This window comes from Tyto alba, unplaced genomic scaffold, assembly GCF_018691265.1.
Source record: "Tyto alba isolate M040663 unplaced genomic scaffold, T.alba_DEE_v4.0 Super-Scaffold_26, whole genome shotgun sequence".
Lineage (NCBI taxonomy): Eukaryota > Metazoa > Chordata > Aves > Strigiformes > Tytonidae > Tyto > Tyto alba.
The window spans coordinates 7,473,254-7,498,208 of NW_024881300.1; the positions used below are offsets into that span (position 1 = coordinate 7,473,254).

Genomic DNA, 24,955 nt, shown 5'->3' on the forward strand with positions numbered 1-24,955 from the left:
AGCCCCGTCCAACCTGGCCTTGAGCCCTTCCAGGGAGGGGGCAGCCACAGCTGCTCTGGGCACCCTGGGCCAGCGCCTCACCACCCACACAGTGGAGAGCAAATTCCTTACATCTAATCTAAACCTACCTTCTTTCAGTTAAAAGCCATGATTCTCACAGAGCAAACACAGGTACCTGCTCACCATTATTAATAATAATTATACCACTGCCTAAAGACCACAACCAGAGATGGAAGTCTGCTGTGCTGTGTACCGCTCAAAATGCAGAAGATGAGACGGCTTAGAGCATCCCTCCTTATGGGAGGCTCCATCCCTTCCTATTGCTCTAGAGCCCATGTGTTTCACAACTGAAGAGTCAGCTTCTCACTTCGAGTTACCCCTCTGATGGAAAAAGCAGCAATATCCTCCTAGAGAGTGCCACTGTGAATTTCCATTGAAACATAGTGTCTTGAAATCTGGGCAGCAATCACTACTTGCTAGTGGGGCCTGGGCTGCCAGCCCTGCAGGGGCACAGGCAGCCTGGGCCAGGGCAGGCGGGTGGGTGCTCAGCACCGCTCCCAGAGGGTCCTGCATCAGGCATAGAGAGCAGGCCCCCTCTGAACACCCCTTTGCCAAGAATATCCTTCCACATCTGGATGGCTCCACTCTCTGTAAAGGCTCATTAAAATAACCAAAAAAAAAAAAACCCTCAGCAGCACCACTCTTTAGCTTCATGCCTCCAAATCCTTAAGAGGGACTATAACTCCCTCCTAAATAAATCTTTTGCGCACAGTTCAGGGCTGCCTTGGCTCCCCTCAGCCACTGCCCTGCCGGTGCTGAGCCCGGCACGCAGTCCCAGCTGCAAGGCACAGCAAAGCTCTCTGCTCCTCCAGAGCCCTGTGAAAATTCCTCGGGTAGCAGCTCTTTTACTTCTGGATATTTTGTTTTACAACTACTATTCCTTCCCTCTCTTTTTGTTACATTTACAGTTCTAAATCCTTTTTGGTACAAAGTTGGGCACTTTGTATGACATATTTTACTGGTGAAAGGACCTGGATTGCTGGATCAGATTTATAAAGCAAGGAAAACCTGATTACTGGTACTTTTAATTTTTTGGTAGGCTGGGGGTTGGGACTTTCCATCTAACAAGACCAGCTGGACTCCAAGCTCTTTCAAGAGCAGAAATGTTGCTTCAGGTTCATTTCTACAACCCCATAGTGCTGCATTTATTATTTGCTTTTACTCACAAACTAGTTGTGGTTACAAAAAAAACTCTCTTCCAAACAAATGACATTTTATCTTTTTCTCCACAGGAGAATAAGGTTGACTGCTACTTGTGCTTTGAGGTTTGGATATGATTGAGATGAAACATCTGTTAAGAAAAAAGGTGTGGGGCAGACTTTTTTCTGCTAAAAATATCATGCTTTTTTTTTTTTTTTTTCCACCAAACTTGAAACATGTGATGAAATTCAACTTTTAAAATATAACCCTGGAGCTACTTGAAACTATAAAAGTCTCCTCAGTATCTGAGGCAAGTCAGAATTTCCACTGTTCAAGCTGGGCTTTTATGAAGAGCAGACTTTAGAAAAAGCTGTAATCTGTCTAGGTAACAAAGGGCACTTGTTCTGCCTGGTGAGGTAAAACTTTGGGTTTCTGTAGCTACTGTAGCAGAAGTGGAGTTGAAGCACACAAAAGCACCCTGACTGATACACACTTTGAATTTGGAACAGCAACTGGCAAAAGCAATATGCTTTTCACTGAAATTGCCTCTATATGTCTGCATGTACATGCTTGTGTACTTGTAAGGTTCAGCAGGATGACAGGTCGTTGTGTCTAAACTACCCAGCCCAAAGGTTCGGGCAATTGTCTAGTTTTACATCTAGCTGTCTATATAAAACAATGGCTCCCTAAATTTGATCTCAGAAATGCAAGAACTATATAATCCTGTCATAAACTGTATCCTCACATGAGACACTCTGGAATATGAGATCCCTACAGGCAGGAGAGAAAGGCCTTACAGGAGCATGCACATGGGATCTACACAAAAGCCTACTGCAGAAAGCTACCAAAAACCCAGCAAAGGGAGCACCCTGAAACTGGGTTGCCTGGCTGTGTCAAGGTCAAGTCAAACACAAGAGAACTGGCAACTTTAAGAATATTTGGGAGTTGCAACAGGACACATTGCCTATTAAATGCAGTATTCAAAGTTTCTAAAAATGAATGTAATGTTTCATGTAAAGGCAAGGGATTTGAAACAAATATATTGTCTTCTCAAATAGCAAGGGCCAAAACTGCTTTCAATTACAAGAGCACAAAACTGGAATAATTCCATGAACACCAGCATGAGAGTATTATCTGACCCCAAATCTTTGCCTGGAAATATGCTCTAGTTTCACATGGGTAAAAAAAGAGAGTCAGTCACAAGAGAGTCTGAGAAGAATGGCATTTTGACTCACTTTTCAAAAACATGTTTAATAAAACCTCCACGAACTGTGGTCAAAGCTACAAGAAAAATAACTGGTAATAATCGTTGCTGGGAAATTAAAAGTAGAAAAGGACCTTTGTTCTTCAAGTAGAATAAATGAAACCACTGGTATTCATCATGTTTCAAGAGAGATTGTTTTCAAACTCCTGACTTGTTCCCATATTTCATTCTTTGTTCTTGGTGGTGGATGTCCTGGGGCAAAGTTCAAGTACATTTTTATACTGCTGCACATGCACAGTAATGCAGCTTTATCTCTGTACCATACACACGAGATCAGCTGTCTCTCACAGATACACCCAAATCCATCAGTTTGCCAAGGTCTATCTCATGGTAGACCCTGCCTCCCAGATTAGCCGCCCCTGCAGAGGCAGGAGAGCAGGACATGCAGGCAGAGGTGGCTAGCTGTAACCCAGTCGTGCCTGGCCGGTGTCAGTGTTTGACAGACGTTCCCACGTGGTGGGCAGCTAGTGCAGAGCTGTGCAGCAGCCTGCAGTCCTGCATGCTCAGCGCAATTGCTATCCAGCCTAAACTAGATTAACCGCTCACGCAGATATGCCTACACATGCTACAGTTCCTTCCTCCTCTGAATCACAACGTTGATAGCCCAGTGACCAAGACTGATCTGGTGAGAGTCCAGATTACTGAGGCCCAGCCCTTTCAAACCTCATGCACAGAGCATGAGCCTCATATCACTGGCACCCATCTCTCGCCCCTATCTTGGTCCTGCTACATGGTAGCTTCACTCACTGATGTGAACAACCAGCTGGGTGCCCAAGCTCTGCCGTAATGCTTCACTCAACGTTGGGATGTTGAAGGCAAATGCAAGAGCCCGCCTGCCTTAGATGGGAATCTCCCTAAGTTTACGTCCTTTTGCCCTTTGATTCTCCTGCTTCCTACATGCACCCTGAAGGTCTGGCTCTGACATGCTGCAAGAGAAGCAGCTCAAGAGATTTGCAGACATAGGTTTTTCAACAGCTATACCCACAGGTGACTTTTTTCCTCCTAGCAAACTAGTTCACAACTACCCCAGAGCTAAGAGTAAATTAATATTCTTATTCTAAAATGATTCTTTTTTTAATGACCACTCAGTAAGAGCATTAACTTCTCTGTGAAAGAAGGAAAAGTTGCCAGTCCTAGGCAGAGGGAAAGAGCATGGAAAACCAATGTTGTTATAAATACCAAGCATGCATATAGTATTATTTTAGAGCTTTCCATGTTTAAGGTGTTCACGAAGGATCAACTCTGCCTTTTTGAGGTGCTCGTTCACTTCCCATTACCTCAGTTTTCTGCTGAAATATTTTTTATACATTGCACACAGTTAAATTAATATTAACATTTGGCTTTCTTCAGCTACCATAAAGAATTAAGACCACTTGTAAGTTTGGAAGGTTTTCTTATGTATTATACTTTGAAACCCTCTCTCTCATATTGTAAGGGACAGAAATGGATGCAGGAAATCTCAGGCTCTGTTCGCAGCTTTGCTATTGTGTCCCCAAATCAAAAACGCAACTTGCTTATGTTCAGGAATAACAACTTTCCAGTAGCATAGAACGATCCTGAATACAGAGACCCATTTGAAACTACTACTTACAGCAGGGATGATCTTCCCAGTCTAATGCGGAGGATTAATAACCCAGAACAAAACTCTCAAACCATAGACAAAACACATCATCTATCGAAAGCTGTTAGGCAGCACCAGTAGGAGCTGGTGGGTTGTCAGCTAAAGCCAGCGATACCTGACATGCAGGAAACAAGCACAGCACAGGCAGAAAAGCACATACCCTCTGCAGAGCAGCAGCTCAGTATGAGGAGGAAAGCTCACCCTCCGAGGTGACTTAACAGCCCACTTTTCACTGCCTTTCTGTGCTCTGCTTGCCAACATGGGTGGGAGCTGTTAGACACTGTAAAGGTTCATTTGGAAACACCTGGAAACCACTAACTCATTACATACAGGCCATGGACAACCATTGGATGGCAAGAGTCTTTCATCACTACTGGCCTGGCTGCACTTGAAACAGCAGCTCTAGAAGTAAAAGCATCTGATCCAAATACCAACCCCCTTCAACTGGAACAGCTAATGTTAAGAAACACTTGTACAATTTTATATTTTTTTAAAATATTTTTTTTAAAGTGCCTTATGCCATAAGATTTTCCTCCCACTCATGGCAAACAGCCTACCTGCTTCTTATAATTTCCTGGATCTGTGCATGACCACAGGAAAACTTCTGCTAATCCTACCAGTCTCGTGTTCTTTGGTGACTTTTATACTAACTGCCAAACTAAGCAGTTTTCTCTTGGCACTCTCCACTGCTCCTTCCCCCTTCCCCCCTCCCCCCCCCCCCCCCCCCCCCCCCCCCCCCCCCCCCCCCCCCCCCCCCCCAACATGTTCTTTGGTACTCCTTCCAATTCACAGTAACCAGCAGTTTATCAGCTTCCAGCCTAGGCAGGGACTAGCTGTTTGTCAGATAATGGTGGCTGGTGCCAGTGGGTCACCCTGAAGCTGAATGTCATATAGAGTAGTAGGAAAGGGTACAGCAGAAACTCTTGACAGCCAAAAAAATACAGCCATCCAGTGAGCAAGCGATCACCAGTCTGAGGTGATCACATAGCATATACTCATGTATAGCAAATCTATGGTAAGTGCATAGGATTACCAACGAGTATCCATTAAAATGCAGAGTTCCCATACAATATCCCAGAATGCTGACCACAAGAGCACTTTTAAGGTAGAATTATTAACACTCTGCAGTGTCAGTGATGAATAGATACTTGGTTTAAGAGCATGACAGAGAAAGGTCCTTCATTTTTTTTTTGCAAAGCACCGAGCCTTCATCAATAGTACTAGGTAGGTAATAACAATGGTGCTGAGATAAAGCAACTTTGCCTGTGTGCAAGATGCAATCTATGTCTTCTCTATAAATACAATGGAATGTCATGTACAGAATACATAGAAAAGTATTTAAGCTTTAGAAAATAAATGAAATAACCATAAAAACTGAAGGCATTAACTAGAAGAAAGCATGCAGTTTTAAATAATCGCCTTTTATTACCCATTCATAGCTCAGCCTAGCACAATACATGAATTTATTACAGCTAAGAGATTATTAACGTATAGTAAAAAGTGTCTGACATGCAAATAGATGGTTAGCTAAAGCTAGTTAAAATGCTTGTTAAAGTTTTCCTTTGCTGACAAGTTTATAAACAATTTGGGCCCAAGTCCTGTATCTTGTCACCCCTCCTCTGAGTTAACAACCCGACAGATATTCTTCCAATTACCAATTCTAGAAACAATTTCAGGAACTAATGTCTTCACTGAATTTTTCCTGAACAGAGAGACAGAAGAGAGGGAATTATCTTGCAATGCATGATAGCCTCGCTGCAGGTGCTGTGGGAGATGCCCTCCCCTGCAGCTGCAGCCCCAGCAAGGGGGAAGCCCAGGCACCTCGGCAGCATTGGCGTGGAAGCCAACGTGCTCCCGTCACTGGGTAGGGCTGGGATGTGCATGGGGGGAAGCATGTGCAGCGGGCGGGGGTCCGCGATGGTTGGCAGCATTGGGCATCAGATCAGCAGCCTTAAACCATTAGTTCATTTTTTACTAGTGGTTCATTGTCTGCTTATCAGTTCTTATCAAAGTCAAAAATAACAACACAGCTCTTCATGGTGGAACTCTGTTAACCAAACCTCAGCTCCTACTTGACCACAATTTCCCTGGATGCTGAGTGGAGGAAGAAGAGATGAAGGACTGACTGGACATACAAGGAACATCTTGAAAAACATAATAATATTAAGAATGTAATGAATTATTTTTCTGCTTTGCTGAATACAGCATGCCTTACTCGCAGGTTTAGAAATTCCATAACATCTTGTAAATGTGTGAAAAGTGCTACATGTAGCTCTTTTACATATACAGTAGATTTATTTCAGCAACAACATGTTCTTTGAACTCTGCTGGAGGGCTCTCTAATATTTATGGGCAAGAAGATGGCCTGAATAATTCTATCCTTTCCAGTACCAGACGAGGGAGCATCTTACATCTAGGGATTTGGATACAATCTGCATTGGGAAACATATCAAAAAATGGGTTTGTTGATTCAGGTCAAGCTCTGTCACTACTTTCAGCAGGACTTTGGATATCATGTTCAGATAAGGCACCAGGAAGGCTTGGAACTTCTCCAGTCTTCTGTTGAGAGAATAATAATCAAGACATCACCCTCAGCTGACAAATGAAACAGAGGACAGATTGCTGTCAGCATAAGAGGCAGCTCCTCTGACAGGTACAGGACTAGATTGATCTCACAGAGATGCAAGATTTCTGGTTAGTAGAAATACTTACGTTACACTTTTCAGGAGAACATTGACATGAGAAATCACATTATTACATAACTAATTGGGGTGATAGGTTAGACATCTCCTGAGCTTAAGGACTTCACCTTGAACTCCAAACGGCAGCTGAAATAGACTGATAGCTACATCCCACTGGGCTCTAAAGAGTTTGTATTGAGACAAGTAGGAAATTGCCTCTTTTCCACAATCAGTCTGTGTCAGAGAGTGATTTTCCTGATCCTGGTTCAGATGTCACAAGCAAGGAGAACACAGGCTGCTCTGAAAAGCTTCTAAATGTTCAAGTTGTAAGATGGAGGAACTCCAGTTCACTTCATAAAGACATGGAGTGGTCAAGTTAAGAAAGCTCTCCTGGTCTATTCCCTAAAAGGTCCGAGGAAAGGAGGTGGAAAAAGTTCAGAAAAACAAAAGCAGGACTCTTGAACAATTCATTAAAAAGCTTATTTATGCCTTGAAGAGCAGAGAGAATTTGGATGTCATTATTGAACACACTGACAGCAGATATCCTTCTGAGCTACCTGCATGTCTCCATGTTGGAAGAGTGACTTGCTGTTTGATGCTACACTCAATTCCTGCCTGTCATTTTAGCTTCTCCACTGAAATTAAATGAAATTAAAAATATCTCCCAATGCCTCTGCTAGTTTTTGTGACTTCTTCCAGAGCCACCATCAGTCAATCAGTTCTGGCAACCTCCTGTTCTATCTAGGGACAAGGAAGAGAAAATGCAAGCTCTTTTACCCTAGACATGAAGAGTGATGAAGCATATGCTTTCTGTGTAGAAACTACTGGACAAGAAAGTTCAAGCAGAAGAAATTTGTACACAGACACAGCAGATTGCACAAGTACTCGTAGTTTAGCAAGTGGAAGTTTCTGAAATGCAGTGGGAAAGCACTGCTAAACTTGGAATGAAAGTTGCAAATTAATTACTACAGAACCTATATCCAGCATGCCCAATTGTTGAGTTATTAATGAAACAGAAAGAAGGGAAACAGAGTAAGAGTAATGTAAGAAGAGACTGAGGTTTTCATTGCTGTCTCTTATCTAAGGAAATCACTGACCACGTAAGAGAAAATAAAAATAAATTCAATTTAGTGACTCGCTGAGCAGCAAAATCAAAGGCAGGTGTGGATATAATAGACAATACTGGTCAAACTGTTTCTTTCTGCACAGCACTCAGTAAACAGTCGCCACTATTGAGTTCTAACCTCTTGTCATGCAGCAACATTGAGTCAACAATCCGCTCTCATGGCTTAATGCTTTTGATGTTTACTTTGTTCTTTCTATAGTTCAAAAGAAAGCACTAATGCACCAGTCCTCTTACCGAATACAATCTTAATCCCAGAATCCCGAGCCTTTTGCTGTTGGCCAGTTAAGTCTGTTAAGACGAAAGGATTTGATTGAGCTTTACATAACAACACAGAAGTTAAATCCAGCAAAGAGAGTTCTTTTTATCTGTACTGCTCAGACGGCTAAGAGGGAGGGAAAAAAAGAGAGGGGGGGAAAAAAAAAAAGGTAATGAACTTGGCTATGTAAAACAAAATAAGGAATTCAATTATTTCTCTTATTGCCACTTTGTCTTTTCAGTGAGAGTCTTTTAAAGAACTCAAATTTATTCTGCAATAAAGTCTCTGAGTGTGAAAGCTATAACTTCCCCCTAACCCAGAAGAAATGTGGCACCTGCTGTGCTTTTTTGCAAATGTGAGAAATGTTCCTTTTTCATTTTTTTTCATCTCTTGCATGTATTTATGAAGACAGAATATAGTTCACTACTTAGACACTTGCCTGGTACTTGGTAGAGCTGGGTTCAAGTCTTTGTTTTGCCATTAATGTCTTTTGTGAGTTTAGCCCAACCACCCATGTTTCAGTGTGTTTATAGCTACCTGTCTCTGAAACTAGTTGTCAGTGATGTGAATGTCATTTTATGACACATGAATGTATAAACATGCAACATGCATGTGTTACACCAGTACATATGCAAAGATTATGAGGTAGCAAAATAAAGGCAGAACAACTATTTTAGATGGAAAGACTAATTTACTTTCTAGAATATTAATTACATTGTCACACAAAACTTTTCCATGCAGCAAAGAGTTATGACAATGATCATCTTGTACCTAAGCCACACAGAATTCAAGCTGTGCCCTACCAAAGGTCTCAAATCATGTTTCAGCTTCACTTAATGCTAATACCACAATTTTATGCTAGTACTATCACCATCATCCAAAAATATTATGCCAGTAAAAAGTGTGAAGTTATACAAAGAGGGTGAAACCATCCTGCTTTAACACAATGCTTCTGGTATCATCTGTTAATTATAAGATTTTCAACATCTGATTAGAGAGGGAAGCGAATAACTGTCCCCAGCATTGAAAGCAAAGCCTGGAGTTCTGAGAGCAGAAGAGATGAAGACCAAACCTTGGCAATCTGCATGCATTTGCCTGAGAACTGGGTGGAAACAGTTACCTGCCTCTCAACTGGAAAGATACCACAGGACAGCTCTTCCCCAGCAGCAGCACATCAAGAAAGGACCACCTGCTGGTATCTAAATTTTGACTTCACTACTCAGCTACTCCATAAGAAATGAGACGCATCAGAAGTAATAATGTAAAACTGCTGAAAGACTGAAATTACAGTAGCCTAAAAGGTTTTACACTCTAATAAGAACAATCCTGCTGCTGACTAGTTTGGAAATATTATATATTGGATGTTATGTTTGCTATGCAAGACAATTCTACAAAACAAAGAAATAATTAGAGGCAAGGAAAGGTACAATGAGACTCAGAAAAATGAAATTATTCACCTCACTGACATTTCATATCTTGTGTTAAGTAGATTCTCCTATAATTCTGAAAATTAAAAAGCCACCCCTTATTAAAGTTCTGTCCTACTATGAGCAGAAAGGGAAACTATGGTGAATTTAAATACTGAAACACTTTTAACAAACACTGACTCCATCATGGAAAGTATATCTTGCTTTCGTGTGTAACAGTAGCCTACAAGCACCAGTTGAAATTGAGCTCCTATGTTACAGGCACATATGAGGGAACATTCTTTGTAAACTACAGACATGACAGAAACATGGGATCCAAGAAACACAGTATATTAACACATTTCCCAGGTAAGGAACTGGAAGCCAGACATTCTTAGCATAGAAAATCTTTCAAGTTCTGTTTAGACAGAAGTCTCTACCACCAGAAGCAGATGACTGGATTATAAAAGGACGTAAATTAAGCCTGGCACGGTTCGTTGTTCTAAATAATTTGGGCATATTGTTTCCACTAACCTATAATGTAAATCTAGCACACAGCCCATGCAACCACTTGTTAAACCAGAGAGTTTTCCAGAGAGTTTCTGAAGTCTCATTTCCCCATTTCCCTTTTTTTTGGGGGGGGTATGTGTGTGCATGTGTGTTTTTTGTTTGTTTTTGTTTGTTTTTTTGGTTTTGGTTTTGTTTTTTTTTTTTTTTAAAGAGTAAGCAACAGTGTCCTCACACTAATCTCTTCAGTTCATCATCCCCCGCTTGCCCAACTGAAGCTGCCCAAAAGCCCATCCCAGCACAACAGTGATTCTATCGCCACTACAAGGAGAAGCCTGATCACAGAGGAAGAGATGAGATGAGCATTGGAAAGAAGTTATCTGAGGCAATAACGATTCCATTAATTTTCAAGAAAAAGGTATTGAGTATGAGTCTCTGGTCTTTATTAGAAATTAATGCAGGAGTTTCTAAGTATGGTTTGTGTAACACGTCTACCACCTCTGCTGGGGACACTGATAATCACTGCTGCTACCAATGCCAAAAGAAATACCTGGAAAAAAAACGTGAGACCTTGAATTAAAACACTTGGTCCCTATGATATAACTGGGTGACTTTTTTCGATACTAGGAGGGCTAATGGTAGGAGATAGAGAGATACTACCCTAATTCCCATCTTAACAGTTTTGCAAGGCAAACAACACATCAAGAACTGCACTCTCATACATGCATTCTCACGCTGACTTGTTCACTGACTTACTCCAATATCCCTTAATATTAACCAAGAAATTTTGTTCTTTAAATACCTTCTAGATGAAAGTGTTCATCACCAATAGTGTCTCTGTAGCCTTCCCCAGATAAATCCTGTTTAAAAAAAAAAAAAATTAATGACAAATATACTATATACAAAGTGTTGAGGTGTTAAGAATATGTATTTATTATTGCCAGGATTAATTTAAAATGAGAGCACAGGAGTTGTTTTCCAGGAAAGAAACACTTTATTAGTGGTTGTCAATGCGTTTGGTGTTATTTTACAATGCTCTGGACATACTTTAGGACAAAAATTGAATGGAGATGAAAAGATTTACAGAGGAAAGAAAAAAAAGAAGTGTTCATATTCAAATCCCTTTGCAAAGTAGATTAATATTTAGCATTTCAACATTCTGTCAATCAAGCAAGATAAAAAAACTCCAAATGGAAATGATAAAGGAGAAATAAGCCCTTCACTACCCACAGAGGAATGTTATCACTTGGTTCCACCAACAAACAGAAAACTTTTATATGCCAGAGGTCACCCAAGAAAAGCAGATACCAGACTCTGAAGAGCTGCCTGATCCCTCAGTCCTGAAATTAATGAAATTTTGTCAGTCCCAGTATGTTTACAGCAATACAGAAGCAGATGATCTTATCTCAGACCCCCAAAAATTTCTCTAATGGTGCTGAAGTAGTAATAAAGGGCATCAGTGGGATTTGGAGCTAATCCCACTTACAAAGACCCTAAAGAGCATTTTTACTCTCCTATTAGCAGACCCTTCCAGCTCCATCCCTCCACCCCAGCTAAACCATAAGCAATGACAGCTATCCTCATGTGTTGCCTTCCTTCCTTCATTCTGCAGGCTCTAGCATCACCATAACATCACTGAGTTTACATTATAATCTGGCTCCCTAGATTCTCTGCAAACACTCTCTGCCACTGATAAATAGTTACAGTGATAAAGAAGGATATGATCCTAAAAAGCTGGTGTGCTGCACTCATGGCCATTCTAACTTTACCTGCAAAAACATACCAGGAACACAGAGCCAGCATTCTCAGCATCAACCTGTGAACTGGAAGTTGACAGCACAGAGCTTTCTGCATGAGATAAAAATAAGGGAATGACCCATAAAAAAAAACAATGTCTGGTTGTGTTCATTAGCTTTATTGTTAAGCAATTTTATTACAATAAAAGCAGTTCAACTCTTTTTCTTGAAAAAGCTGACAGAGGTTCTTTTCTGCCTACCACATGCCCAAATGTTATTCTTTGAGATTAGTTACCAGAAAGTAACTAAGCCACAAAAGCATATCTTAGGAATTCTTTGGTATCAATTTCTGCAACAACATTTTAAAAATTAGATTTCAAAAACACTACTGGATAGCAAGCCCCAAGACCCTAAAAACACTGTTCTGTTCACGAGCAGCTACCCTGAAACAGTTAGAACTTTAGAAATGTTGGCAACCTGGCCTGGAATGCTAGAGTTCTGCATAGCACAATGTTGCTATAAAAGCTGTCATCCTGGATTTAGCTCTCCACGAAGCGAATCACAAAAGCTGTTTTTTAACTTGAGCTTTTGTTCCAGTAAAAAAGGTCTCTTTTTTTGAGCATGTGCTGGTTAATAACAATCATTACCTTAAAAATCATTGAAGAAATGGACAGTGAATAAAAAGAAACCATTACATGTTGGCATAATTTATCATATTTCTGCAAGAAGATGGTCTTTCCAAGTCCTTGTAAAAAAGTTAGTATACTTTTGTTTGACCAAATTCCCCCGTGTCATCATTTTCCATGAAGCTCTGAAAATACACCTCTTACTGCTCTTGTAGATATTGATACACATAGAAGTGACTACATAGGCATTTATGGCACCTCTGCTCTCTCTCACAATGCTAAATATTTAACTGTTTTGTTTCAGGGGTTTTCTTAACTAAACTCAGAATTCCTGCTCCCTCCTGTTGTCTTGTAAAAAAAAATATTTTCTGTTAACCTGATCACAAATATGCAATGAGTAGGCATGATCTTACTTGTGATGTACCTCCAAGGAGAATACTATCTAGCTGGTAGCCTTCATCTCTTAAATTTTTAGCAAAGCAAGTAGTGCATCTGGGTATCAAATGTTGCCTATTAAAATTATGTCATTAATGTCATCCTCTACAAAACCCACAAGTCATTAATCTTTATGAATTTTCAAGAGACATCACTTAAGAACAAGCATACATTTTGTTGATGTAAAAATGCACCATCAGGTAACTCAATGGAAGACAGTAGAACACAGAAGTGTAAAACAGCAGAGTGAAGCATTAATATTCATTAAGTTAGCTTCCTTATTTTTTCATTTATATATTCTAGTTTAGTCTAGTCAATCTTTCTCTAGCTCCTAGTTATTTAAGTAGCAACATAATGGAAGCAAATTTCCAGTAAGTGTTTCCACCTTAAACAAAATTATTATAAATTACCAAATTCTAGAAAAGTGTTTTTATGATGTTGAACCATAATATAACTGTTAAATAGCACATAAATTGAGAATCCTTCCTGAAACTGATGAGACTATCATTTGAACATTTCAGTGACACATTTAAGCAGAATTTCTGAGCTCCCATTCAAATGTGTTCCTCTGTGTGTGTAAGATTATGACATGTATTGTCTTTGATAGACAGGTGTGTATCTGCGAAAGGTGTGGCCAACTCTAAGATTTTACAGGAAAAAAAATAAGGGAAAAAAGGAAGCTATACCACTCATTAACTCTGTCAAAAAAAGCCTGCTAAACAGTTACCTGAGTATTTTTAGTGCCATTGAGATAGATGTCACAACCTGGATAAATACCAAAATGTACCTGCTTGAGAAAAGCACCTGGACAGTGTATGTAAACTCGCTCAACAGGAAAGTACAAAAGCAGAGGAAGCATCAGAGAAAACAATTCTGACCAGAGCTCCAACTAATGGAGTAATCTCACAGTAACCTGTACAAATTACCTTAACATGCATAAAACAGTGCTTCTACCCCCAGCAACCCAAATTCAGAAAACAACTAGAGAGAAAGAAAAGGGTAAATGTGTAAAACATAACTTGCAGCTCAAGAAATTCTGGTGGGAAGCAAACACTATAAACCAGGTAGGAATATTTGATGCTGGGGAGAAGCATGTTTGAGCACAACGGAAACAGAGGCTGGAGGGGATGACAAAACCCGCAGTGGCTCCGCAGCGTGGGCCTTCCCCCACAGCTGCAGGAGCCCGGCCCGCGGCAGGAGCAGGGCCTGAGAGCAAAAGCCACAGCATTGAGGTCATAGGTAGTTGTATATCACTGTCCTGACATGATGTTTTAAATCACAACACTGCATTTTCAAACTGGAACACTGAGTCACGAAACAACCAAAACCAGATGTACTCTGTGAAATACTATATAACTGAGGTCAGCCAGCACTTGAAAGAATAAAGAAAAGAAACATTTACGTAGAAGGATTATTGCAGCATGCCATTTCTTTAGGTTGCTAAACAGGAACCCATCTAGAGTAAGTGTCTCTACCTCACCAGGAGTTTCCCAGATAAGTTGGCCTCGGTTATCTACCAACACAAATCACACAGAATTACTTCGATTCAGGCTCAGACATGTGCTTCAAAACTCTGAACAGCTGGCTGCCTGGCCTGGGTAAAAAGGACCTTGTGGCCCACATATCCCATTCTGACAGGTGCCGCTGTACTCAGATCAGATTTAAGAGGGTGGGGGTGAAGAGAAGAGTTAATTAGTGCAACTCCCTCAGAAACGCTGCTGAGTATACATATACATAAGGAAGAAAAACAACCTCTAAAAGCTCCTGCACCGCAGGGCTTCTATTCAGCTAGTATAGGTCAGGCTATATATAGGTCAGGCAATCGTCACTCGCTTCCCACCTTTGCTGTGCAATCAGACTCCAATGAATTCTAACTCGCTGGGAATTTTAATTTTTTAACCCCAATGTCAGCCTTAACCACCCTGTGTAGTTTTCTTACTGATACAAGTCTTGGAGAGTACAGGCCAGGCGCTCACTCTGGGGCTTCCAGAGCTATCTGAAAATGCTGCCATCCAAATCCCCACCCATCGTTCTGCCTATGTCATTATATTCCTCCGAGGCCTCTGCTGGCTCCCTTTCTGCTTCTGCACTGACATTAAGCTCCTTGTCTTTACTGTTCAGGCTCTACACAGCAGTATTTATGTTCACACCTCCTAGCCCCTATGCCCACTGATTCCTTTAATCTTGATCATCAGTATGACTCTTTCTACCTGTCCTGGCTCTGCCTTTTCACGATGCGCTCTGTGACACCCAGCACATATGAGCCAAAGCTACAGAATGCAAACAGAGTGTATATTTTAGCAACCCACGTTTGGACTAACATGGTGTTAAATACAGTTTTTCTTGTGGCATAAGTAGAGACAGCTACATCCATAGATGTATTAGATAAATCAAAGGATAACCTTTGCTTAGGTAGGTTATCATGATAACAAGCACATTTTTTCAAGTTTGGACCCTCCTACTCCCTGTATTACATCATAGTCAATATTGCATTAATTAACATTTGTCTAAAAAGTGTTGCTCTTCTTGAGGAGAAACAAGTTGCTTTACCTCTCCTTCTTCAAACATCTCATTAAAATCCTTTGATTTAGCCTTAAGATACTAAATTTTCCACATTTTTGTCAGAAAATATGCACACATTCCTGTTTAGTATAGTTCTTAACATGGTATAATATCCACCACCTTCCAAAGGAGAATACATGCAAAATGACAAACTGTCAACCAAGAAAACTTTCTTCTCTATTTTTAATTATCTGACTGAAATATGGGGTTTTTTTCTCTCTTTATTCTCACATTGATGCAATAAAGTTCCAGTACTTTTGGAGAGAGCAAAGTTGAAGAAACATGTTTCACAACAGGAGTGCAAGGGACAAGATATGTGGTAACTCTAACATCTTGTGGAGCAGATTTTATAATGGTTTTAGAGTAGCTGCCAACAAGAATGCAGTGTCACGTATGCACAAACTTCCATGCTTGATGTAGACAGAAAACAATCCCAAGAAATAGAGATTTAGGATGCCCTTTGGCCTTTCACCCAAATGACTGAGGGCTCGATCAACTGCTAAGTGGCTATTCTGAATGTTTCGGTCTCATTTGCAGGAAACAAGATTCCAAAAGAAGTCTGATTTTCATACAGCAAGTCCTTAGCAGATTTTGAAAACCTATACTCTTGAAGATGCTTGAGAAAACCAATCCAAACCCCAAAGCAGTCATTATTAGTGTTTTACATGATTTTTAACCTTGTCCAGACACAAGGAGAAAGAGGTAAAAGACTTTTTCAAAAAAAAAAAAAAATGATGGGAGGAACTGAAATGTTCCATGGACTAGAAACATAGACATGTATAACTATGATCAGCTCAAGCATAGTCTTCACTACTAAAAAACTTATTCACAACTCAAAAAAAATGTCATTTATTTTAGGATAATGCAGGTGAAAGTAGATACTCAGTTATGTGAGGTGACCATCATTTTTTACAAATACAGCTTTACAGCCACATTTAAAACTCAAAAGTAGTCAGACATACTTGGAGATGACATTTTGCTAGATTAGCAGCTTCCATGCTTACCAACCCATGCAGTCAAATGTACATACAAGTGGACGTTTGTGAGCAGTTTTGTGTGATCACTACTTACAGGCAAAAGATAAGAATGTATTTTGGGCATGCATTTGGCGCTCTCCACATTTGGAAGTGAAGTCTTCATATTAATATTCTCTTTCAAAAATGCTTGAAGATCCCCCTTGTAAGTCCTTTCAAATAAACCACACACTTCTATATTACAGTGTCCTATTTAGGACAAGAGCTTCCTTTCCTCCCCTGTTTCTAGGGCCCTATACAGGTAAAGTATATATTCCAAGCCTCACTATAAAGAAAATTGAAGCCAGGCAAATACAATTAAGCATTAAACCATATACCATAGAGAAAAACTTTATAGAGCAATACACACTCACGCCTTAGTTTAAGCCTAATATTGTTTCTCCTACATCACATTTTACCTTTCCTTCTGCAATCATGGGGTTTTACTTTTGAGTTTGCCATTTTTATTAATAAAGATAACTTACAAGGATTCAACCTTCTGTAAAGAATGTGTAAAGCAGGTCACACTTGAAGAAGTCAAGGTGACTTCAACTTTCAGACCAACATTAAAATATAAGTTGCAACTGCAATAATGCAGTTTGTTAAGCAGAAGCAGCAAGTTCAACTTCTATAATGTTTTCTTTCTTTGAAATCAAAACCTGGTGCTCTGTGATCCATTACAGATGGGGTTTTCTTCCTCCACCATGCATGGAAGCTTCTCTCAGATAAAATTTCTTCATAATATAATCACAGCAGGTAGAGTTGTTAAGAAAACAGATTTCTCCTCTAAGATCTCTGATAGATGATCTTGGATGGGTTTAGCTGCTGCAGTTTAGAATTTTACTGCCTTCATCTGCTATGATGGCCTCTTTGTCCAAATTTATGGTCTTCCTAACAGAGATAGCAGAACACAGCGGGTATAGCACAACAGATACTGAAATTCATTCTTTGGTACCTTTGGCACAAAGTTCACACTAATATACCAGCTCAAAAACTATAATGGTGAAGCACACAAATGCATTCAGTTTGGCTGCCTCTGCTCTAGGAGCAGTAACTCCCAGCCATAATAACACAGTAATAGTGTTTGAAGTTACTGCATCTATATCCACCAATCTGACAGAATTGGAACCCCTACAGTCTCATCTCACGGAAGGTGGCTGTAGAGAAATTCCAGCTGCTGGTAAAATACTGTGAAGGTAAAGACAGGATAATGATGATGATGATGATGATACTGTGAAGGTAAAAACAGGATAATGATAATGATGATGATGATAATAATAATAATAATAATAATACAATTAAAAAAAAAACAATCCAAAACCAAACAAAACCCCCTTAATCTCCAGTCACAAAGGATTGCGGCCTATTAGAGGCTTATGAGGCAAAAAAATATCCCAAATATCTTTATATCCCTGTTACAGACCCTCAAATGTGTACAAAGAGCAGTTGTATGATATGCTTTTAAGCACAACCCATCCACAGGAACATGAACATGAGGCAGTTTAGTAAATGAAAGTGCAAAGCAGATGAACACTTACACAAAAGCCTTCATGATGGATCTCTAAGTAAGAAAGGAAGTGTGGACCTTTTTGCTCCAGGTTGCTTGCAACATGCAGCTAAATCTCTTTTGTCCCAATCCAGGCTTTCCAACAGGATAAAACACAAATCCTTTCTTAATTCTTCTGATATACCTATTTTTCCCCAGCCTATGAAAATAGGGTAGTGACACTACTGATACATGCACTTTGCAAGAACCTTTTTCATCTCTGCTGCAGTGGGTAAATGAGCATCCGCTTTTAGTGGTCAGTCACTGCAATGTATATTCAATAAAAGCTACCAACCTACTCATTTAACTTGAATCGTAAGATTCCTGCGTGCTGTGGAAGATAAGTATGCTTGTAAATATATTTCTATTTATAACCTGTATACAAAAAAAAAAAAAATCTGTAGAAGAAAAAAAAAACAGCAATAATATCTTCAAATACTACGGACTTGCTTAATATTACTTGTGGCTAGCAAAATCGCACTAACAGATGAAATTATTCAATGTACATTAAGTCCTATAGATAGTCAGAAGATCCATTTAGGGGACAGTTTTATTTAGATCATTCCAGTTTCAAGACAGAACATTACTGTTTCTATGATGTTTTCACCCTGGATTTCATGGATCTTTAGAAACTCTTGCTAGCTGTTGCAAAGTGACATCTTCTATTAACACTGTTACTGGAATTCTGGATATTATTGGAATATCTGGAACTAATATGGCTTCTGCTTTTTAAGGTGATAGGATGAGACACAGCTTTTCAAGAACTTCAGCCTGATAAGAATTGATATAATTGAAAGCAACTGTATGAATAGATGTATGGATTCAGCAGTTACTTTCCAACTGAAGGGTCCAACCATCTCCAACTAAAAAAGATGATCAGTCTTTGAGATTAAATAGGACTGAAACAAGAAATTACTGGTTCTTTGCTATATTTAAATTCACTTTGAAGCTACTTCAGAAGAATAAATGAACTCACTCTACAGATTCAGCTATTTGCCTTACTTTGTTCTTCTAGCTATCCTCTAATCTCTTTGCTGATTGCAAAATCAGTTGTCCCGGGTCCCCCAAGATCTTACCTTCAACACATTATACTGATGAAGAAATCTAAGGACAAGAATGAAAGAGGACAAATTGTCATCTACCTCCCAGCTTGGAGAAGCTCAGTAACTCCTCCAAATTGCTTATTTTGGGCTTCTTCACCACAGCAGACAGATGGGTGTAGATATGTAATTTGATTTTCTGTTCAACTTCCTTTCATGGCAGATTTGGTTACCAAGAAACTCTTTAACAAACAGACTTAAGTGCACTGAGGTGATCTTACCCAGGCATAAGCTTGAAAACAAGTATACAGAAAACAGCTATAGAACTTGACTACAAAATAACTTGCTCACTTAAGATGCGATCACTGAAATCAAGGGTACTCTTTCCACGGACTTCAGTGATCATTATAGCCTCAACATGCTGCATTCTGAGCCTTTCTTGTGATAATAGCCTGTGCCTTCCTACATGGCTCAGATTTTCTTAAAGCACAAGGACTTAAAGCTCCTCAAGAATGATAATCAATGGTCCTCTATTATGTTTATAGCTCTAGGTCTTTTCCTGCTAATGGATGACGTATATTTATGCAGCTGGAGGAAACCTGGATTCAATAACTGCTCCACCACAGACTCACTGTGTGGTATAGGGTAAGTCACTTAAATCTCTCTGTGCCTTCATTTTTCAACTGTAAAACGGAATTCTTGATGCCTACCTTTGCAAAGAGCTCTGAATCCTCAGGATGAAAACATACCCTGATAAATAATATTACCTTGTTAGGAAGCACAGGTGTGTGACCCTGGACACATATGCTAATGTTGATCCATAAATCTGTCAACAGGAGGTGCTGGCAAAACAGATGGTTCACATTCCTTTTTAAACCACCTCTTTGTCCCCAAAGTCCAGGTATGTCAACTAATGATTTTATAACTGGTCAGGGTTTTAATGGACCAGGAAGTCACAGTGAAGCACAATGCCACCAGCATTATGGCTAAAAATGGAGCCAACAAGAGGAAAAGACAGACATAGAGGCTTCTTTTACCCTTCTCCGCTGCTCCCTGGCATGTAGGACAAACACAGTGAGGCTCTGCAGAAAAAGATAAAAGAAAAAGTAGAATCCATCCCCACATGTCCCTGTTAGTAGTACAGCATCAGTGATCATGCCTGAATGCTGATGGTACATAGAAACAGACATATGTTTTTTTAATGACAGACAATATAAAACTACAGACACACACCATTTAAAAACCTGATTTAGATGAACAGTTGCATGTCGATCCACAGGGTCAGGAGGATTACAAGGAAATAAGAAGTTCACTCCTAAACAGTTATTTTTTACTTAAGAGTTACCTCTATTATTAGGAATTTCGATTCCCTATCTCAATAGCTGAAAACAGCACTCGGCATTTTCCTTGAAAATGTTACTGTGGCAACAAGGGCTGTGGCAGGATTTATGCTGTAGGCTGGGCAGGCTGCTGGGAGGGAGCACTTGGGCGGTCAGGGGAAGGGAGGGGAAGGGGAGCAAGGCAGAGGAGGGGAGGGCAGGGGAGGGAGGGGAAGGGAGGACAGGACAGGGCAGGGGAGGGCAGCGGGCACGCAGCTGTGCGGGACCGTCTGCCACGCACATTCCCATAAATGGAATCCCAGGGCCAGAGGACCACATCAAAGCCGCGGAGTTTAGCAGATTTCCCCTTCCCCTCCCCCTGAGTCTTTGAGACGGAGACTTCATACTCCAGAATTTAATATCTTTTTCCTCCCTCCCCCCATCAGCCCCTTTGTCTGCGTCTCTGTTCTCTAAGAGCTAACAGATGTTGATGCCATATAGTTTCAAAGAAAACTTTTGATGCCCACATAACTCATTACAACTAATATATTCCAAGAACGCTTGTAGCTCGGGAAACACTGGGGTGAAAAAACAGAGGAGAGGGGGCAAATGGCTACACTGAATAAGCCTTGAGAGAAAATAAATAGTTCACTTCAAAGTCATCAGGGAATTCTTTAACAAGCTCCTTCTTCCGCAAAACACAGAACAAATTCAGCTGAGCCTAGAATTCCCTAAGGAAAAAAAAAATAAAAGTCAAACCCCACATAAATGGCAAAGCAGAGGGAAGCATCAGAGGTCGCCCGGCTCATCCAGCAACAAAGTGCAGCATTCTCGAGGTTCGATATTCCCAAGCAACCTGCACTGTGCCAGGGCACAAAAGCACCGCTGAAAAGCGAAGACGATCAACAATGACAATACAGAGAGCCCTAAAAAAACCCTAACCCTGTCCCTCTGCACGGAATGAATGCAGGCAGCGATGAGATTGCTCAATTCACAGAGCGCTTCAATTCAGTCGCACAACATATGCAGGAGGACATGTCACGAATGTCAGAATTATAGAGAAGAAACATTTTGCTCCTTTAGCAAAAGCAGGTGACTACATTTTTCAGGGCAGGCAGGTCCACGTTCTTAGCCATTTTCTAGGGTTACATCTAGGATGCAACCCTTCATAAATTTTTCTAGCAGGTCTCCTCCCCTCCCCTGCTGCTTCAGCACACAGCTGCATCCTCCTTTCCGTTTGGTGAGAAGCCCCCCAGGAGTCACCAGGGGTTGGTAGGGAGAAGGGCTGAGAAAAGGGGGGAGGGCAGAATGTGATTACATCAATTTCCACAGCAGGGGGATCAGATTGCATCATTGTACACAACTTGGGGCCCGCTCTTTTATCCCTGATGCAGGCAAATTTCCTATTGAAATCAGTGGGAGACTTGTCTGTGCAAGGACTGCAGAACCGGGTATTCTGTGATCACAGAATTAGAAAGCAGTAGGAAGCCACACCTGGCAGCACCTCTCAGTGATGCTCTGCCCTCCGTCGGGATGGATATCAAATCAAAACAAATGACAATATAACAACGTTAAACTCCTTCTCCCGCTCATACATAAACTCCTAAAAATCCACCACTGCCGTTACTGTATAAAAGTCTGTATAAAGTTCCTACCAGTGAACTGCAGATTTCACACAGAACAAGTAACAGTAAGAAAATACTGGGGAGGTGGGGGGGGCGACTGGGACACACGGACAGACATGGAACAGGACAGGACATGACATGATGACATGACATACATGATACGGATAGGGGGACAGTGGGAATCTATCCCACCACACAATCGTAGGCATCTCTCATCTAACGATTAAAATGTAGAGATTTTTAAGGATTTCAGACAAACAGGTGTGTTCTCCTGCTTGTTTTCTTTTTTTCAGGATTTAGATGGAAGAAGCAAAACCAAGTCAGCCCTACTTCTGCAACAGCAACAACGCATGGTCTCTTTTTCTGAAGAGTTTAAATAGTACCATAGCACAATATGAGGAAATTACTAGTTTTTCACTGCTGCTCATTTCCAAGCATCACAGTTTGCATCCACTCTCATCTGCACAAAAATTTTCCTTGTAGTAGCTCAGTAATTTCCCCACTTCAGCTGCTGCTACTCTCATATACACCTTCCTTGCAGACCAATTATCCCCCAAACACATTGGTAAACAGCTCAGGAAAAACAGAACCAAAATCTATCAGATTTGTTCAAGAAAAAACGTGTTTCCTTGTAAAATGATTCCTTATTATCTCTCCTGCCTCACTGTTTGGGGATGGATCATTTCCTCTAGGGAACAACAAGGAAGGCGTCCTCAAGCCTTGTGGCTTTGTAAGTAAAATACTGTATTACTGAGGTCATCCACCACATTTCAGGGTGTCAGAAACTTCAGCAGGAGAGCAAACAGAAGAGCTGTTCAGGTATTTAAAATCTAGTCTGTGGACCTGGAGATTTCCATAATGGCAGAGCGGGGCCAAGATGGAAAACATCACGAGACAACAGGGGACAACAAGGAAGCAGGAAACATTATTGAGCCCACAGCGCTAAATGAATGAACTCAAGATTTAAAATGATAAATTCAAAATTAAAATGATAAATTCAAAAGCTTACTAGACTCTCCAAATAGCACACCTGTAAGATCTGCGTTCCAAATTTCCTCACAACACCCCAATGCATCTGGACCAAGAGGGGCATTAGGGATGCAGAAAAGCTGTGAAGCCCGACCAGTAGAACCACTTGTGCCGCGTCTGTGGTGGCCGCGCTGCAGCAGCGCTCCCGTCTCCGTCAAACAGCAGGTTCTGAGCGGCCGGCACGCAGCACTCGGGCCAGGAACTGCTTTCTGAGTACACTGCATTTTGCCCATGTTTTTTTACAACTGTCAAATAGAGTATTGCAGTGCAGGCTAACTATGTGCTCTTTCTGTCTCACATATATCAGACAGAGAGAGGAAAAAAACCAAACAAACTACACAAATCCCAAAATACTTGATATAAAATAAATGCGATGGCTTGGTTTTAGTTTCAGCTGAGCCCTACTGTGACTTTTGTGACAACAAGATAATTTGTCCTTTAGGATGAAAAAATAGCAAATGAGTTAGAAGAAAAAAAAAAAAAAGGGGGGGGGGGGAGGGGGAAAAAAAACAAAACCAAAAAACAACAAACAAAAACAAACACCACAACAGAAACTTTGTAACTGTTACTCAAAGTGGCTATTGGCAACAAGAGCTGGAGTTTCCCCAGCATAAAATGAAGCAGCAGCACAATGACTAAGGCTTTACATTAAAAAATAACAGGACTACAATCTGAGGTTCCTCATAAAGCTGGTAATGCTTTGCCTGAATAAAGACTTACACAGCAATCCTGCTACAGATAGGAGGGAAAACAACCACCAAACTCCTTCAGTCTGACATGATGGAGCAGATCCCCATTTTGATGCAGCTCTGACATTCTAGACATGTAAAACTCTGAACATTGGGCCATTGGTATGGTTTTGTCTCCTGAACTGGGCAGAATGATGCCCAGAGACATCTAAAGACCTTGGAAGGGCTTTTATGGATGGTTTCCACCACTTCAGGGAAAATGTTCGGTTTTCTGATTGTGTGTGTGTGTGTGTGTGTGTGTCAGTGTGTATGTTTGTTACATTGTAAGGAGAACAGAAACTTTAAGGAAGTAAAAAGTAATTTTGCCAAACATTACTTTTCCTCTCAAGAAACACTGATAGAAAAACATAATCCAGTGTCACAGAACATATATGCAGTCCCTCAGCCTGAAACAAAGGAATTTATCTTGCAGTGACAGTGCCATGCCTGAGTTTCTGAAGCACTATGGAAGCTAGTATTTGTAGGACCTCTTTCAATGCCTTTTTTCCCTTGTTCTTCTATCTCCATTAACAAGTATTACTGTTATTTATTACTATTCTGCAGTATGCTCTAGCAGAGGCCACTGTCTGTGCCTCCCAGTGCTATGAAGACACACAAATCCTTCCATGGCCCAGGAGGATGTACTTCAAAACATATGTGGGGATTTATTTCTTGCCAGCTGCAGGTGCTTGCAGTAGAGAAGATCCCACCAAGCACTGCTCTCTGGAGCACATCTCTTGTTCACTTCTTGTGGTGACCAAGCCCAGAGAAAGATGAGTGCACAGGTCTTGGGCAGCCAAACTGGATCTTTCAGTCGAGGTTTCACAAATGCACAGGTACTCCAAGATCAACCCCAAATGCCAGGGATCCATCTCCAGGCACAAAGCTATGTATGATTTCAGATACAGTGCATGTGTCTGACAAAATCTGGCCCTGGCACCAGAATTCACATAAAATGAGAGTGGCCAAAACCAGCACTGTGATAAGTCAACCAAACCAAGGATACCAGATGTTGTTGAAAGCTGTAAGAGCACCACTTCCATGTTCTGAGCACATCACTAGGGCTAGCAAGTCCTCAGTGTGCTCCCCTTGGAAGGGCACAGCTCCCTTTTAAACATGACTCCATGACTAGCACAAAACACTTTGACAAAACTGGCATCACTTGGGATCAACAGCCACTCTCTCTTCCCACCGAGGGTGGGAGAAAGCTGGAAGAGAAACTTAGGGTATTTCAG

The 24,955-nt window shown here is 40.8% G+C and overlaps 1 protein-coding gene across 3 annotated transcripts in view; it reads right to left on the reverse strand.

The window, feature by feature from the left end:
• The window catches only part of NKD1 (NKD inhibitor of WNT signaling pathway 1), a 111,653-nt gene that overhangs the window by 31,436 nt on the left and 55,262 nt on the right, over nt 1–24,955 (reverse strand). For 2 of the 3 annotated variants that reach the window (XR_004408003.2, XM_032998930.2), the window contains exons 4-5: nt 20,057–20,101; nt 10,864–10,921 (exon numbers count right to left, since the gene is read on the reverse strand). Coding sequence is in view for 2 of the 3 variants with exons in the window: in XM_032998930.2 (XP_032854821.1) it covers nt 10,864–10,921; nt 20,057–20,101 (103 nt within the window). In the remaining variant the exon portion in view is untranslated. The remainder of the gene's footprint in view (nt 1–10,863; nt 10,922–20,056; nt 20,102–24,955) is intronic. The other variant, XM_032998939.2, reaches the window with a different exon arrangement.